Source organism: Hyaena hyaena, unplaced genomic scaffold (assembly GCF_003009895.1).
Source record: "Hyaena hyaena isolate Hyena2069 unplaced genomic scaffold, ASM300989v1 scaffold_185, whole genome shotgun sequence".
Classification (NCBI taxonomy): Eukaryota; Metazoa; Chordata; class Mammalia; order Carnivora; family Hyaenidae; genus Hyaena; species Hyaena hyaena.
Genome location: NW_024080816.1, coordinates 1,544,600 through 1,563,455, shown reverse-complemented (window position 1 = coordinate 1,563,455; position 18,856 = coordinate 1,544,600). Strand labels below are relative to the sequence as shown.

Genomic DNA, 18,856 nt, shown 5'->3' with positions numbered 1-18,856 from the left:
GGCTCCAGGCTCTGAGCTGGCAGTCAGCACAGAGCCCGACGTGGGGCTCGAACCCACGAACTGTGAGATCATGACCTAAGCGAAAGTTGAACGCTTAACCAACTAAGCCACCCAGGCGCCCCAGGAAGGGACAGTTTTAAGAGACAATGCAAACTAAAACAACTGGCTTCAGGATTTGACGGCAAATGGAGTAGGAGAACAAAAAGAAAGAAAATGATCACTCAGGTATTTGAGCCTGGTCTCCTGTGAGACCAGGAAAACAATGGTCACTGCTAGAGATTGGTTAAGGTTCCTGTGTACATGCTGACATGACAGTGCATTTCATAGATAGCCTCCAATGTATCTTCTTGAAACGGGAATGTGCTGGTGTATTAGAGAAAGAACTAGAACCTTAAACTCGTCTTTGCCAAACACAACTCTCCACTAAGTATGTAAATCTGTGTCTACTGCAATATAAGACTAGGCTGTCTAAGCCTTAAAGTATCCCTCTGGCAAAGTTTCTGTTGGGGCCTTTACCTCCTGATTGATACTGTGGATGAATAGATCCCTATTTTCAGAGATCAGAATTAGGAAAATTAAAAGATGAACTGGAAGGCCACAGAGAAAGTTAATTGGATCAGGTGACTAACATGATAGAAGTTCTTGCTCTATATGTCTTGAAGGGAACTACTCAAGAGCAGATGCGGGTTAAGGAAGACCTAAAGCTTATATTGCCTTTTAAGAAAAAGCATGCAAAAATATATGCAAACTTCACAGAAAGAAATGACCATGTGAACACATGCTGGGTCCCTTCCCAGGGTCCTGAAGGGCAACTCCCACCTGTTCATATGCCTCTATTCAGAACAACAGTCCTGGAGCTCAATGGCCATCTGAGGAAACTGAAAAGAAGGTAGACAATCTCCTTGTGACAGGAAGACACAGACTTTCCTGGAAAGCACCAAGAGTTAAAATTGGGCAAGAAAATATAGGCAAAAAGAGATGAGCAGCTTCGACTGGCTGATTACTCTTACAAAGGTCTCACTGGACAGGGGTAAAACGCAAAGAAAAGTGTGTGCCAGTTTTTGCAGAAAACATATGGGAACTTACCTGGGGAAATTTGCCTTCTCTTAAGTAACAAGGAGTCTTTTCAGGTATTTTTTGTTGAAATTGAGAAGGACATTTTTAATTCTAGAGAATGTGGAGAAAAAGTAACCCACTGGAGAATAGCGACCATAACACATTAATATTCAACTTCATTCCTCAGGTAGGGTAGGTGGAAGAGGCTAGATGAGGAGTTAAATTTTTACATACAAAGACCCAATATACAAGGGAGGAAGGGAGGGAGGGAGGGAAAAAAGAGGAAACAGAACAAAAACATCAGTCTCTATTTGAATAAGTTTACATGAGGGACTTTTTGTAAAAGAAAGATTAACAAGTGTTAAAGAAAATTAATTTATTCCCCCAAATGTGGCTCCTCAAAATAAAATTAAAACAAATATGAAATGTAAACTTCTAAGGCAAAAGCTTCCTTTTCTGTCCCAGATGCTCTGTTCTATGTAAGCGCTTGGGGCATGCAAGTTCATTGGCACTGTCTCTCTAGCTCTGAATTCTAACAGCAAAGAGGGAGATGTCTTGCACCAAATGTGGAGGGGTAAACTCTGGTAGGCACAGGTGGAGGAGGAAGAGCAAAATCACAAAGGGCAGCACCGGTAACAGAAGGTCTTTGATCTGTGGTGCAATAACCTCAATCCCACCCTCCTCTCCCATCCCAAACTCAATTCTCATCCAGCTGGTTGGACAGCTTCTCCCCGCTGCCACTGCTACTGGAAAGAGACTGGAAAGAGTAAAGATCAGACAAAGATCAAATAGGTCAGGCTAGAAAACAGTAATGGTGATTCCAGTCTCCCCTGGGAATAATAAAGTAACAGAGGGGATGGTAAGAGAGCTAATTAGTACATTTCCAGGCAAGAGAGAGTGGAGGCCAAGGAAAAAGATGGAATTAAACACCAATTTTGCCAGTCGGCTCACTTTGATGTTATTCTTCACAGATATGGAACTGACAAGCAACCAAGGCAAAATCTCCAAGAGTGGCAAGAGCCCTGTAACTAGCTCTGCCTCCACCATCGCTCTGTGATTCTGAGTGAGTCATCAGAGCCTCTCCAGACTTTGTTGCTCTTAACTGTAAAATTAAGAGTGAGGAAGAAAAATAATTGTGTGATGGGGCGCCTGAGTCGCTTGGTTGGTTAAGCATCTGACTTTGGCTCAGGTCATGATCTCGTGGTTCATGTTCAAACCCTGTGTTGGGCTCTGTGCTGACAGCTCAGAGCCTGGAGCCTGCTTCAGAGAGAGAGAGAGAGAGAGAGAGAGAAGCCTGCTTCAGATTTTGTGTGTGTGTGTGTGTGTGTCTCCCTCTCTGCTCTTCCCCCACTCTCACTCTCTCTCTCAAAAATAAACAAACATTAAAAATAAAATAATTGTGTGAGTCCTTCCTATGATAGCATTCTAGAATTCTAAGGACAGCATGATGTACACAAAAGTGTATAGACTCTTGAGCCATACTTCCTGGATCTGCATTCCAGCTCTACCCAAACTAGCTGTCTGACTCTGGTTAAGTTACCTCTCTGGACTTTGGTTTCCCATCTGTAAGAGATGAAAATCTAAATACTCTCTAGTCATGGAACAGTAATGCTGTGTTAGCTGTAATTATGGCTGTGAACCAACTCTGTATCCAATATCTTTTGGGTATAGGCCTTGGTGTGGTGAAACACCTTTCCTTATTCATCAGAAGAGCAAATATACTGTCCACCACTTCACTTCCTGAGGGTGCTTTCCTTCCTAGACCAGAGATAGACATTAATCAAGAAGAATTCTCCAATTAGCCTGGATGCAGCCTGAGGACCTTCACTGAATTAAACCATGCACAGAAAATGAGTCAGTAAGCCACATCTTAAATACAGATAATACTATGTTCCTTTATCCCTACTTCCACCCCATACTGTTTAAACTGGTTCAAATGTAGTACCCTCCAAAAACAGGTCTAGTGAACCTCTTTTGGTGGAAAAGAGAACAATACAATCCCTGATCCGTAGCTGGTTCATGACTACAGAACTCTGATTTCAAGCTCCAAGGACCACAGCTTCTCCAGAAATATTTAAACTGCTATCTATGGAAAACAATGGTTAAGTGCAGATGAATGGAGTTATCTGATACTATATGGTGAAAGCATTCTTCTAAAAAAATGACAAGTTTATTCACCGATAGTGCAATAAGCCAAAACAAGGCCTTGGGAGCAAATTTTTGGTGGGAGGAGGAAGAGAAAGGGAAGTCCTTCATATGAAGCAACGTCAATGCTTAGCAAACTGGATTCTGGCAAAGACAAGAGGATAAGAATGTAGAGAAATCAACTCCTTCAATGCCTACCTCCTGATGGGCTTCACGTTAAGATAATCCCACACTCAATACATCCAACATACAAGGTCTCCTCTTCCGGACCTGTTGTTACACCTATATTCCCTGCCTCAGTTGAGACCAACTCCGCCTCCCACGCACTTCTCAAACCAAGCCCTACCTTTGCAACTCTCCTCCATTAGCACCTGGCTAAATTAGAGATAACAGCCTCTACTCTTGGTCCTCTCAAATCCACCCTCCAATCAAATCTTAGATAATTTACCTGCTTATAACCCAAAGGCTTTTACTTGCAACCACATGAATGAATCTCAGCGGTATTACACTAACAGAAAGAAGCCAGACCTAAAAGTTTATGTTCTGTATAATTCCACTGATATGACATTCTGGAAAAGACATAACTCCATAGGGGAGGAACACAGATCAGTGGTTGCCAGGGCTAGGGGAGAGAAAAGGGGCTAGTCACTCAGCAGCTCTGAGGGTTTTAGGGGGTAATATAAATGTTCTTCATCTTGACTCTGGTGGTCATTAGGGGATTTCTATCAAATGCACCAAACTACATACATACTAAAATGGGTCCATTTTACTGTGTATAATTTACACCTTAATATTAAAAAATTGGGAAAATCCCCCAAGGACTCTCAAACTGCCTACAAGTTCCATGGCACTGTTGATCTCTCTCATCTTGCCCTTCACATTCCAGCAAAAACTAACTTTTTAAAATGTCCTGAACTCTCCACACACAAGCTTCTCACCATTGTCTTACTCTTCAAAACATCTTTTCCAAATTAACTCCTAAGCCCTCCAGGCTGTCTCCCTGCCTCTACCACCCCTCAAATTCCCAAACTAATAAGTTGGATGCCCTTCCTCTAGGCTCTCATAATGCCTGATATTTCCCTATTACTGCATTCAAAGAAATGTATATATTATAGGCATATGTTGTGATATAATAATCTTGTCTTTCATCAGTCAACTGAAATGTGAATTCTTTGGGAAAAAGGACTTTTTATTCACATGTGTGTATGCAGCCTGGCACATGGCAGACACTCTAAATTTGTATTGGAAGACATGTTTCATAAGGCATCACTATATCCCCACCACTTATAAGGAGCCCCTTTGGTTCAATAAACACAGGCAGCTTTTGCTGCACAGCCATGGAAATAACCATGCCAGCTAAAACCACACAAAGCAATCTTAATAATCAACAAGAAAACTATGATCTTTCTAGGACCTCTAACTTTTTGGGGGGGGTCAAAACATTAAAAACTCTCTATTGTTATATAGATAGACACATACACACACACACACACACATACACAAATGAGAGGGAAAAAAAGCATTTAGTGTACTGTAATTTAAAATAATTGAAACTCTGCACGGCAAAGGAAACAACCCACAAAACTAATAGGCAACCAACGGAATGGGAAAAGCATCCCTCATCAGGGAAATACAAATCAAAATCACACTGAGATACCACCTCACGCCAGTCAGAGTGGCTAAAATGAGCAAATCAGAGAACTCTAGATGCTGGCGAGGATGTGGAGAAATGGGCACCCTCCTGCACTGTTGGTGGGAATGTAAACTGGTACAGCCCCTCTGGAAAACAGTGTGGAGGTTCCTCAGGAAACTAACAATAGAACTCCCCTAGGACCCAGCAATAGCACTGCTAGGAATTTACCCAAGGGATACAGAAATGCTGATGCATAGGAGCATATGTACCCCAATGTTCATAGCAGCACTCTCCACAATAGCTAAAACATGGAAAGAGCCTAAGTGTCCATCAACGGACGAATGGATCAAGAAGATGTGGTTTATCTATACTGTGGAATACGACATGGCAATGAGAAAGAATGAAATCTGGCCATGTGTAGCAACATGGATGGACCTTGAGGGTGTTATGCTGAGCAAAATAAGTCAGGCAGAGAAGGACAAATATCATATGTTTGCACGTATAGGAGGATTGGGAGGAACTTAACAGAGGACCATGGGGGAGAGGAAGGGGGGAAATGGTGGGGGAAAGGGAGAGAGGCAAACCATGAGAGACTCTTGAATGCTGAGGACTGATGGATGTGGGGGGATGGGCATGGAGGAGGGCACTTGTGTGGATGAGCACTGGGTGTTATATGGAAACCAATTTGACAATAAACTATTTGTAAAAAAAAATAATAAAATAAAATAAAATAAAATAATCTAAACTTTGAGAATTATTTTCTTCCTTTATAAAAAAAGGAGTTTTTTTGTACTGCCTTCTTCTCACTGCATAATTTAAAATACCAAATGAGGATCTTTTGTATACTTTGGGGAACTGGTACAGTCCTAAGTTTGGATTAGCTCCCAACATTTTATCCTTTGTGTTTTCTCTCTCTTGTAATATCCTTCTGAATTCCTTTAGTATGAAATTTTTTGCTAGCATCCTTTCCTCTGTTAGGTCTTCATTCTTTTAGCTATAACACCTTCTTAATTTGTGATAAGTTACCCTTCACTAAGCGCCTCTGGCTACATATACAGAGTGTCTACAACAGTAGCAGTGTTGATATTTCTGTGGTCAGCTACTTTTCCAGAACTCTCTTCACAATTGGTTCAATTTCATTTCCAGTGTTATCATTTTTCATTTCTTTGCTTCAACTTTGGTCTTTGTCGGCCAATTCTCTCTTTGCATTATCCATTTTTAGAAGATGTTATGTGGGTTTTCTCCTGGGGACAAGAAGGCAACACACCTACATGCTTTGCTGTATGTTCAGGGCCAAATAACAGGGTGTACTAGTAGGACTTTTATGATTATTCATGGTTAATACAATAAGTGAAATTTAAACTGTTTTTGGGAAACTGGTGTTAATTAATTGTGATAACTGAAAATGGCATATATGGGGACTGTAAAAACTAAGAATAATTTATATTTAATGAGTAAATAAATAATTTTAGTAGAAATGAACTGGCTCACCACTGGGCCAAATTTAAGGAATAGGAATTTAGGGGTACCTAGGTGGCTCAGCTAGGTAAGCATAGGACTCTTGATTTCAGCTCAGGTCATGATCTCACATTTCCTGGGTTCGAATCCCACAATGGGGCTCTGTCCTGACAGGCAGACATTAAAAAAAAAAAAAAGGAATGGAGGGGGCACCTGGGTAGCTCAGTCAGTTAAGCATCCGACCCTAGATTTTGGCACTGGTCATGTTCTCATAGTTTGTGAGTTCAAGTCCCACATCAGGCTCTGCGCTGGGTTTGTGGAGCCTGCTTGGGATTCTCTCTCTCTCTCTCTCTCTCTGCTACTCCCTTGCTCTAAGTAAATACATTTTTAAAAATTTTTAAAAAGGAATAGGAATTTATGCTCTCCTCATCTACACCTTCTAGCTTATAACATCACAAAGTCAAGGCAACGTCCTAACAATTCAATTTATAGTCAAGTATAACAAATTAGAGGAAAGAGTAAGATTATAATCCAGACTGTTACCGGTAACAAAGTTAGGTACTAACACTGTGTCTCTGTGACTTCTCCTATAAAATATAGTTAAATAGCACTTCCTTCTGCACAGGGTGGTCGTGAAGCCTAAGGAAGAAACAGATTTTAAAATGTATTTTGAAAATTCAATTAGATACCTTTACATGAAAAGTACACTGAGTACATAACAACTGGTATTCTAAGACCTTTTCATGAATGTTTCTCATACAATTCTCCTAACAACCTGTAAGGTAAGTAGCATTATAGTCTCCATTTTACAGAATACCAAAGCACTGGGAAGTCAAATAACTTGTCCAAGGGCATACAAATAGGAAGCAGTGAAGCCTGTATTTGAACTCAAGAAGTAGAACTCCAAAGCTCAAGTTCTTCAAAACTTCTTCACTAACTTGTCTGCTTTCTCAGAACATAGAAAGACATGGTCACTGAGTCCTAGAGTTGGACAAACTGAATTCACTATCACTCAGCACAGGAACCTTCTACTGGGACATTTTCAGGTTTCTGGCAAAAGGACAAAGATACACCATGTCCAGAATTCTAAGAAGGTAAGCAGAACTATAAAAGGAGCCACAAAAGTAGACAGGGAGTTCAAATATATTTAATTATTTTATGCTATTGACTGGAATCATACATACCAGAAAAGTACTAAGAAACAAAATTCATTTTGCAAGAATAGTAATTATATTTATCATGAGTATATAAAAAAGCAAGAATGACACAAAAACACTGCATGTAAAACCAACAAACTTCTTTGACATTTTCAGTATTACTGACCCTGAAAGTTAATAACACTGTTTGCTAAGGTCTGATTTCACAAGGAATTCCATATGGAAAAGAAACATGAGAGCCTAATAAGGATGTATGATACGAAAGCAAAGGGATTAGTTAACTAAAATAAGTAGATTCCTCTCAAAATCTAATCCATTCAGAAGGACACATTTAGAACATTTGTATCTCATTAGGGGTATTAAGTGAGAAAGAGTCTCAGTACCAAGCAGTTCTAATTATAATTCATCTTAGGAAATAAAGTGAACTTTCTTTACTAAACAGGAAAACATACTGTAAAAAGCTGCTTAAATATAATAAGAGGATTGTTGACAAAGTGAGACACCAGATAAACCTTACAGTCCAAAGGAATATCAACTAAAAACTGAATAATCACTCTAATAGAATGTATTTTTGGAAAATTATCCAACACCTCTTTCTTTCTCTTACTATCAATTCTAATAATCCAAAGCAGAAAAAAAGCTGCTAAGCAAAGAATATCCAATTATAAAGAACAGAAACAAAATAAAGTAATACAAGCCAAAAGCAAACATGTTTGTTCAATCACACATACCTTCACCAAGGTTCCATCAGTGGTGAAAATGAGATGGTTTACAAGAGTTATTTCACTGGCAGAAGTGTATCTGATTTGGGAAGGGACAGTTAAAAATGTTTTGAATCCCACCAAAAATGAATACTTGTCTAAAATAAAAAAATACTTTAGTTGATATATAATGGATTAGGTGGCTTATAGATTTTAAAAACTACTTCACAGATCTGAAGATAATAAAAAAGGCATTATTAAAGCATTAGACGCACTGGGGTGCCTGGGTTGCTCAGTCAGTTAAGTATCCAACTTTGGCTCAGGTCATGATCTCACAGTTCATAAGTTGTAGCCCCATGTCAGGCTCTGTGCTGACAGCCCAGAGCCTGAAGGCTGCTTCTGATTCTCTGATTCTCTGTCTCACTCTGGCTCTCTTCCATTCATGTTCTCTCTCTCTCTCTCTCCTTCTCTCTCTCTTTCTCTCTCTCTCTCTGTGTGTGTGTGCATGTGTGTGTGTCTAAAATATAAACAAAGTTTTTTTAAAGCACAGAGCATTTTATTAGATAGAAATTAGGCCGAGCCCAGGTAAGAGAAAATCCAGTTTATAACAGCTTACGTTATTATCATTTTTTTTTTTTTTTGGAGATTCAAAGTTCTTTTTATTTTCAACAACAAGTAACACAACAAAGAGGAATCAATCCACTAATATATAAATCTAACACAATCCTTAGCACAAAATTGTCTTGAATAAATAAAAACACATTACTGATAACTGAGTAAGACTGCTCTTAAGACTCCAGGGTTTTGTGTGCGTTTTAAACAAAACTGGGGGTAGGTAAAGAAACACGTGCTACAAGTATGACTGACAAAGAGTGGAAGAAAACAACAGCCAAGGAGCAGGGTCCCCAAATATTAAGTTAGCAAAGGGAACATGGGGTTTTCAAAGCAGTCTAGAAATTAGAGCTCACTAGATGATGCAAGGGTTTAGGATGGTCCAATTTCAAGACTTTATAATTAAATCTTTCCACATTTCTAGATTCTTGATTTGGAATCTATCACAATCTAGGGGAGCTTCTGCCAAAGGACAGAGGCTCTTTATTTTCCTCCTCTGACTTTGTCACTAGCTCCTGAAACGTTATTAGTTCTCTCACAGAATCAGTTAAGTAGTCAGGATGTCAATGACATCAGCTCTGCCTTTCCTATCATAGTGTCCATCCTCATGCTTGCTCACTGCCTCAGTAAGCATCACAGCCAAATTCCAAGCCATAACTCGTTTTTTCATTCCATATGGGAGACTTTCACTACCCTCTCCTAGCAGACCTTCTCTTACAAACTACTGGCCAGAACTTAGTCACATACCCATTCTTAAATCAATCACTGTCAAGGGAAACAAAATCATCACAACTTGACTTTTCTTATATTAACAGAGAGTTATCTCCCATTATTGTCATGGCTTTCCTGCTCCCATTCCCCATTCCCAGACATTGCAGAAGAGAGAGTTAAGATGGCCCTAGGGTAGCCATCGGTACTGAGCTCAATAGTTTTTAAAGATTCATAGGACAACGGTAAAGGGGCAGTTTTATGAAAAGAAGTCAACAGTTAACATCATCTAGGTCCCTGTGAGTTTACAGAACATTTCACTATTAGACAATAGGAGCACCAGAATGCAGTGAACTATTTTACTAGTTAAAGGAGTAAGAGTCAGTAAAGCAAAGCAGCTTTTAAAAATCACAATATCTCAGCCAACAACATCATTCAGAAGAAACTATGACAGTTCTTTTCAATTTTACATTTCTCAATATGATATAGTTGCACAATCCTGCCCAACCTCACCTCTCTACTCAGTCTCTACTTAGGGAGTCAAAGGGTGGGAAAGCATGCAGGTCTAGATGCATCAATCATTCCATTTTTTAAAAAATTAGCTGTCTTTTCATTTAGGCAATTTTCCCTTCCTAGAAAAGCAATGAAAGTCAAATTACAGGAGCTTACTTGATTAAAAAAAAAAAAAAAAAAAGGTATCCCTATCCAAAATATCTTCCTGTATTTAGATTTTTGGTTATAAACTTATGACGAAGGAAAATTCAAATACCTTGAAAAGCTCAGAATGCAATAGTCTTTGAGGACACAGACCATTCCTTCTGTATCTTAACTTTACAAACAGCATTTATCCTAAAATTGCAATCATTAGGGGGCGCCTGGGTGGCTCAGTCAGATAAGCATCTGACTTCAGCCTAGGTCATGATCTCATCGTTCCAAGTTGGGAGCCCCACTCAGGCTCTGTGCTGATAGCTCAGAGCCTGGAGCCTGCTTCAAATTCTGTGTCTCCCTCTCTCCCTGCCCATCCCCAACTTATGCTCAGACTCTCTCTCTCTCTCTCTCTCTCTCTCAAAAATAAATGAACGTTAAAAAAATTTAAATTGGAATCATTAGGCTGACATCAATTCAAAGTATTAATATAAATTTATGAAACTTTCCTCATTTTTTAAGAAGATTTTATTTTCTAAGTAATCTCTGTACCCAACTCAGGGCTTAAACTCAGAGATCAAGAGGTGCATGCTCCACCTTCTGAACCAGCCAGGCACCCCCATTTTTTCTGAAGTAGGTTCCACACCCAACATGGGGCTTGAACTCACAATCCTAAAATCAACAGTCACATACTCTACTGACTAAGCCAGCCACGCACTCTGGAACTTTTTTCATTTTCATTTACTTATTTATTTTAATGTTTACTTATTTTATTGAGAGAGATTAAGAGAGGGGGGAGGGGGGAGGTGTAGAGGGAGGGGGACAGAGGATCCATAGTGGGTTCTGTGCTGATAGCACAGAGCTCCATGCAGTACTCAAACTCATGAACCATGAGATCATGACCTAAGCCAAGGTCAGACACTTAACCCACTGAGCTAGCCAGGTGCCCCATTTTCTCATTTTTAAACTAAGCTGCATAACATACTCCTTCTTGACACATATCATCTTTTCCTCAATACTTTTGGGCTGTTCTTTCTACCTGAATACTTGGTTGCCACTTAGTGCTCTAATTTCTGTCATTCAAATTTTATCAGAGGAAATTCAGGGTCTATCTCACATGCCCCCTTTTCTTCCATGCCCAGGGAGAGTTCAAGACTGAATCAGTCTTCACAGGGTTTGCTCACTATCCAACTCTCAAACTCCCTGAGGCTTTAGTAGACCCATGCAATACATGGCATGCAATCAATGCTCTATTAAAGTCGCCAAGTAATGAGACCAAGAGGTCAGCTGACTATAGTTGAAAATAGGACCACTAAGGCACTGGGGTGGTTCCGTTGGTTAAGCATCTGACTCTTGATTTCAGCTTAGGTCATGATCTAACATTGATCAGTTCAAGTCCCGTGTCAGGCTCTGTGCTAAGTGCAGAGCCTGCTTGGAATTCTCTCTCCCTCTCTGCTGCTGCCCACCCCCCACCCCACACCCCGTCAGTCATTTGCTCTCTCTCAAAAATAAATAAACTTTAAACTTAAAAAAAGAAAGTATTACCACTGCCTACATCTTCCCTCACTTATTTTTTTCCCTTTAAAACAGTTGAGGTGAAAAAGACTCAGTAAAGAAATTGGGAAGGCTCAAGAGAAGATAGTAAGGAGGAATCTACATCTGAGTGATTTCTTTATATTCCCTGAGACACCTGATCTGCATGCATATACACACCACAGAACAGACACAAACTAACTCTGGTTTTAAACACACACACACACACACACACACTCTCCAAAAGTCACTGCAGTGCCAGAAACATTTGGGAGACTGAGCCATCTGATGACAATTACAGGAATCCTGGAAGGGAAAAGAATGTTCAGGGAAGGCCAGACGGCCCTGCAATGATAAATCCTAGCTCAGCCCCAGAGTCCTCCCCACACCCTCCCCATCACTGCCAGGGACTGGTGGATGGTGATGCTTCCACTCAACATTCCCAGGCCAGTCCTAGAGGAGAGGCATGCTCACACATACTGCTAGAGAGAACACATCATTATTTTGGTTTGCTCAGTTTTCTCATCCTTTGAAGTGAGACACTTCTTGATTACCATGAGTTTGGCTCCCAAGGATATAAGACTTACAGTAAAAAGATAATTGAAAAGGCAAACCATTGAAAATATTAGTATGACAGTGAAACTTTTTTCTAAGTTCCTTTATTCATTGAATTGATCCTTGTGGAATTCAGGGGAGGGAATTGGGAGGTAAGTGTACTGGCTGGGAGGCAAAAAGCAGCACATATTTACTAAGCACCTCTCAGAGCAAGCTGCTTTCAGAATTAAGAAACCTTGCAAAGGAGATAGCATCCCAATTCAATGACAACTAAAGCTCAGAGAGGCAACGTGCCCAGTCCCAATGCTCTTAAATGAAGGTAGTGGGCTGGAAACCCAAGCCTACCAGACTACACTCTTCCTACTAAACTACACTCCCAGAGACTAACTGAATCAGAGTTAGATCTAGAATAAGACAAAGAGGCATTCACCAATCACTACCTTACCAAGGCACAAATGACTTAATTTCTTTCTTCTTAAATAATTCATCTAAAGTATAAGAAGTGAATAGCAGGTAATTCACAGAAAGTTTAAAAACTTTCTGTAAAAAAATTCTTAAGATTATTTGTAAGGGAGAAAAGCATACACACTTAGTGGGGTAAGAGCAGAAAGAAGGAGATGGAAGATCCCAAGCATGCTCTGCACTGACAGCAGAGAGACTGAAACTCAGGAACTAGGAGATTATGATCTGAGTTGAAGTCAGATACTTAACCTACTAAGCCACCGAGGCGCCCCTATTTGTAAAAATTTCTAAAAACTGTTATTAATTTACCCAGAGAACAGATAATGTTATTATTAGTCATTTGGTACATTTCCTTCCAGCATTTCTTCTTTATATATATATATATCTCTCTTTATGTGCCACAAAGTTGGCATACTATTTATAGTTTTATGTCCACTTCTTTTCAATTCATATATTGTGAGTATATTCCCATGTCATTAGAAATTCCTCAAAAGTCTAATCTTTTCAATAGTTACATCAGAATATATTTCATAACAAAAAGTCTTCCAACTGAAAGCTCTGTGCTGACAGGATTAGGAAACTTAAATACTTGAAATATTACATATTCCATGTAAGGAAACAAGGAAGTATAGGAGACTGTGAGCCATGAATCATGATTCCACAGAATCCCTGCTGTTAAGGAGACGCACTTCAGCAGAATCACATTTGACAAAATACAAAATTAGAAATATTACCAATCCATTAATACACAAAAAATGTACAAAATCCAAAATTAGGATTGCAAATTATCAATTATCTTTTGCCAATACATTTTCTGGGTCAATACAGAAGTCATAAGTGCCAAACATTGTGGAATCTTTTTTTTTTTTAAGGCAGAGAGAGAAAGAGAGAATAAGTGAGTGAGTGGGGGAATAGGGCAGAGAGAGAATCTCAAGCAGACTGCACACTCAGCATGGAGCCCAACACGGGCCTCAATCCCATGACTCTGGGATCATGATCTGAGCTGAAATCAAGAATTGGACACTCAACTGACTAAACCACCTAGGTGCCCCATGGAATCATCTTTAAATAGTCATGATAAACCGGGCTTCTACAAGGTGGCACACAGCAAAGAACTGTTCAACTATCTTATAAAACACGACAGTGGTAATAATGATAGCACTACTAAGTAGTAAAAAAGAAGAGGACAGTGATGGTAGCTTTCATCCTTTAAGTATTATTCTGTGTCGGTCACTGTTCCTAACTCTTAATATATATTTTTTAGATCTAATCCTTTCCAAATCCCATAGGGTAGCTACTTATCTCCATAAACTAACAAGCAACATGAACCCAGTAAACTTGAGATCAAGTCCATTTGTGGCTCTGATGATCTGCACATGGTTTCTTCTCTCTAGGTATCCAATTTCTCTCCTTTTCTCTGTGGCCCTCTCCAGCTCTCACACACAGGCTCGCTCTCCCCCCTCCCCCAAATAAACAAACATGAAAGAAAGAAAAGGAAGGAAGGAAGGAAGGAAGGAAGGAAGGAAGGAAGGAAGGAAGGAAGGAAGGAAGGAGGGAAGGAAGAAAGGAAGGGAGAGAGAGAGAGAGAGGGAGAGAGAGAGGGAGAGAGAGAGAGAAACCTCCTAGGCCACCTAAGGTGTACACTTGGTAAAAGTGTCACAAAAAAGTCCAAAAGCTAGAGCTTGCTAATTCTAGAAATTTGAATCCCAAGATGCGTGCAGTGTGTCAGTATCTAGTAATCAGATGAAAACCCTTGAGAAACTAAACGCTAAAAGCTGGCTGACCTAAACAAAAATATATTCTTACCAACAGTTGCCCAGGACAACCAAAACAAGAGGTCTGCCATGGTGGGGCATGAAAATCCAAGTCAAGTCCCCGTAAAGAAAGGAAAGCTATCCCACCAAAGAGAAGGCTGCCTCCAGAAGGCAAGTGTGGATATCCATCGGGGCCTGGGGGAAGACGTCCAAATCTTAATTTTCATCTAGCCCTGCTCCCATATATTAAGTTCATGTTTTAGCTCGATGAAAATAATTACCAGCCTTGCTCTGCAATCCATCAATTCACCCTGAGCATTCCTGATGATTCTTTCTTTGGTCTCCAGGACCCAAGAATCCCTTTCGTTGATCTGGAATATGAAGGAGAGATTGGTTGTTACTAGTTTCTCTCTTTAAATTCTAAATTTCTGCCAAGTAATTAAGAAAAGAAAATGAAGAATTATTTTTGAGTATTTTAATGGAAGCTATGGGGGTTAAAATAGGCATAGCCTCTCACAAAAATAAGATTAAAATCACACATCTTTGACCTCCCCTCATCTAAGCAGAATAGACAAATACAATTTGGCTCTAGGCTGTGAACTCAGGGATATGATCCAAATCACTTCCATTCAAATTTAGGTAGCTTGCCAAGAGTAGCTTGGTCAATAAATGAAACATATATAGATTTACAAAAGACTTTCATATGTTCCCTAAGGGATCCTAATGGAAGGCATTATTATTACTATCCCCATTTTACAGATGAGGACAACAAAGTTCAGAGGTGAAAAGTACTAGCCTCAAGATCACACTTAAAAAGTAGCAAAGCAATCTTCTGGGTTCAAACACCAATCTTCTATGCAATTTTTCCAAATAACATTATGTTTAAAGAAATTCCTCCAACTAGAAGTGACATTCAAAATGAAGCTAAGGACTTTATGAATCAAAACAGAATCTTAAGCATATCCACCCAGCAGGCAGGTATTCATTTTGCACTGTCCACTAAACTGTATAAATGTGATAGAGGAAACTGTGAAATTACCTCACAATTCCTCCCACCACCTTGTAAATCCATTTCCACTGCACAAATACATTGAATGGGCATCATAAATATAATAAACTTATAGCACAGAATACATATGTACATGAGAGATGAAGGTAAAGAACCATGTGGCAGTGGGGTGCCTAGGTGGCTCAGTCAGTTGAGCATCCGACTTCGGCTCAGGTCATGATCTTGCAGTCTGTGGGCTTGAGCCCACATCGGGGTCTGTGCTGACAGCTCAGAGCCTGGAACCTGCTTTGGATTCTGTGTCTTCCCCCTCTCTGCCCTCCCCTGCTCATACTGTCTCTCAATAATAAATAAACATTTAAAAAAAAAAGAACCATGTGGCAGTAATGACAACGGTGAGCCCTTTCTGCCATTTAAGTTATGAACACAACTGCTTCCTTTGGTCACCAGCAAACTCCATGAGAAGGCAGTCCGTGACTGTATGTACTACCAATCCAAAGCAGGTAACTCTAAAAGCTATATAAACATCAACAGAACTGTTCTGTATTGCCTAAAACCATGGTTCCAGGCTCTGCAATTAGAACAGGCAATGTTTGACTCAAGCATATGAAAGTCTGCTAAAATACACATATATATTTTCCTCTTTTCTGATTCTATAAGCAACATACTCTAGCTGCAGAAAATCTTGAAAGTGTAGAAAAGCATAAAGAAACAGAAATTAGTCATAATCCTAGCATCCAGAGGCAACAACTGATGATATACTGGCCTATTTCCTTCCATTTTTTCTGACATCTAGACCATTTAAAATATTTCATTCTCTACAGAAAAAGAAACTAGTTTCTTCAGGCAAGACAAGGAAAATATAGCTTAGAAAAATTTAATCCCATTGCATTTATAAATAAATTCAAATTTCTTGAATAAAATTTTAATGATATAACTACAGAAAAAAATAATTTAAAATCCTTTGGAAAAGCTCAGTAAGACCACCATCTAATACCTCCCAGTGCTACATCCACAAAACCAGTAGAAATAATAACCTATAATGAGCATAAATACGTACTCTTGTGAAAAACCTGTTTTATTTTTTCAAATTTTATTTTCTAAATAATAAATTACCCTATTATCCTGACTAGGTTTAGGATGCACCACCGCAAAATAGAGTAGGCTGGCATACTGAGTATCTTAAGCTGAAGGAATTTCCGAAAATGGCAGAAGAAGGTCACTCTACCTTCCCCTGGCCCTTGTTGCCTGAAATAGGCCATAAAACCTTCATGTGCAAGGTGCCTTCCCTACAGCAAGAGGAAAAGTGCATCCTTACCTCTGAAGACAAAGGGATGCAAAAAAGAATTCTAACAAACAGGTCTTGCTAAGTTTCTCCTGGTCTACTATAATTACCTCACATTCTTACCCTATCAACTTCCTCCACAACCATGCACTCTTCATCAAACCTAGCATAAAATACTCAGGTTTGTATCTTTGGGTCTTCCATTTCTTACAAAGTTTTCCATAAACTTTTTGTAAGCCACATAAAACTTAAATTAAATAAACTTCTATACTTTTCTCCTCTTAAGCCGTCTTTGTCAGTTTAATTCTCAGACCCAGTCAAGGACCCTATGGAGGTCCAGGAAAACTTATTCCTCCTGTATAATCCTATCAGTGAGAAAAGGGACTTCAGCTCACCCCAAGAAGAAACTATGTAGAAAGATGCATATGGTCCTATCTCGTTCTCAAAATTCCACTTAAATATACAAAGGATATATCATTTAAGTATGGTATATAAGGGGCATCTGGGTGGCTCAGTTGGTTAAGCATCTGACTTCGGCTCAGGTCATGATCTCACGGTTCTTGATTTTGAGGCCCGCATCACATCAGACTCTGTGTTGACAGCTCAGAACCTGGAGCCTGCCTTGGATTCTGTGTCTCCCTCCCTCTCTCTGACCCTCCCCCAGTCACATTCCTCCCTCCCTCCCTCTCTCTCTCTCTCTCAAAAATAAATAACATTTAAAACATAAGTATGGTATATAAGCCTTTTATGCATATTTATATAACTGTATATAATATGTATACAACCATATCTTCTAATATGAAACAAACAGCTCAAAATAAGGCCACTTGTGCCTAACAAAATGGAAAGAAATCTACTTTTCACATGGAAAAGTGGAGACTCAAATGCAACCAGTGACCTTGATAAAGCTACAATAGCCATTGGAACATATATATATTTTGTAGCAATTTCACCGATCATGTATTTCTCAGATACCTATTTAAGAAGGGCTCATATAGAACAAGTACTTTTGTACTAGTTACCACTAGGTAAACACAAGTTTTAAATAATCTTCAGTGCAACAGACCTGGAATTTTATTCCCCGCAGCCTAGTGATTTTAAATGCCCTGTGACCCTCTTAAGCACTGCCAACATCAACATCTGGTACCTGGCACAAGGAAAATAGATTCTAAGAGGTTGTTTTTTTTTTTTTTTTTAAACCTTTCATTTTCATCATGTGCTTTAAACATGTTTCTAAGGTAGTTCTCTTTCTCCTCTTTATGATACACAAAAAAAAAGAAACTATTCCATCAGGCAGCTGTATTATGTTTTTAAGACAGGAAAAATAACTGCCAAAAAAATCCAGTTGTTGCTGTTTTCTCATCTCCCCCCCAAGAAGAAGAAATTCTATTCAATATACCAGAGGTCAAAGATCTGAATGGATGAAAGAAAACCCCAAAGAGATTGTAATTATCTCCCCACAAACACATATACTTACAAAAACAATTTCAAAATTTGGAGCATATCCCCTAACACAATTCTCTGGATTTCTCTCTCCTACTCTTTTCTTCCTCCTATACCGTCTCATGTAAGGCTTTTTATGACCTTCAGTTCCCCCAAAGATTTTAGCAAAAACAATGATCACACCACTGATAATCAAGGTGCTCATTAGCTTTAAATGCAAACAAATCTTATTGGAAAATCTCAAAAGAATTCAAACTCATTCATCAAACTTTAAATACTAACCCAGGAAATTTTAAGTGACTTTTAAAAACTAAACATGGTGATAAGCAAAAATGATCATACTTGACAAAGAAATGAATGAGCAAACAGTGAAGAAATAAAAAAGCTAAAATATTTTATTCTAAGAGACTTTTTTAATTTAAAACAGAAATGTATAAAAAAATCAATTCTGCCTCCCAATTGTAAGTTAGTTGAAATAAAGAAATAATCCTTTATTGTATAGCTTTAAGACACTTGTGAAGGTTCTTTTTTGTATAAAGTCCTTTTTAGTTCCAACTCAAGATGGTAGTTATCACTACATTAGTAAAACAACCCATAAAAGTTTTCCCTCTATTTCAGCCTCATCAACTCATAATACAGGAGACATGCAATGGGCAGTCCACAGCTAATGCATCAATATTTTTCATAAGCACTCGTTACCTCA

General features: G+C 39.1%; 1 protein-coding gene across 4 annotated transcripts in view; it reads right to left on the bottom strand.

The window, feature by feature from the left end:
- BNC2 (basonuclin 2) overlaps nt 1–18,856 on the bottom strand; it is a 436,346-nt gene that overhangs the window by 345,976 nt on the left and 71,514 nt on the right. For 3 of the 4 annotated variants that reach the window (XM_039240935.1, XM_039240932.1, XM_039240934.1), the window contains exon 2: nt 14,701–14,790. The exons of the other annotated variant lie outside the window; for it this stretch is intronic. In XM_039240935.1, coding sequence (XP_039096866.1) covers nt 14,701–14,790 — 90 coding nt within the window. The remainder of the gene's footprint in view (nt 1–14,700; nt 14,791–18,856) is intronic. 4 annotated transcript variants of the gene reach the window in all.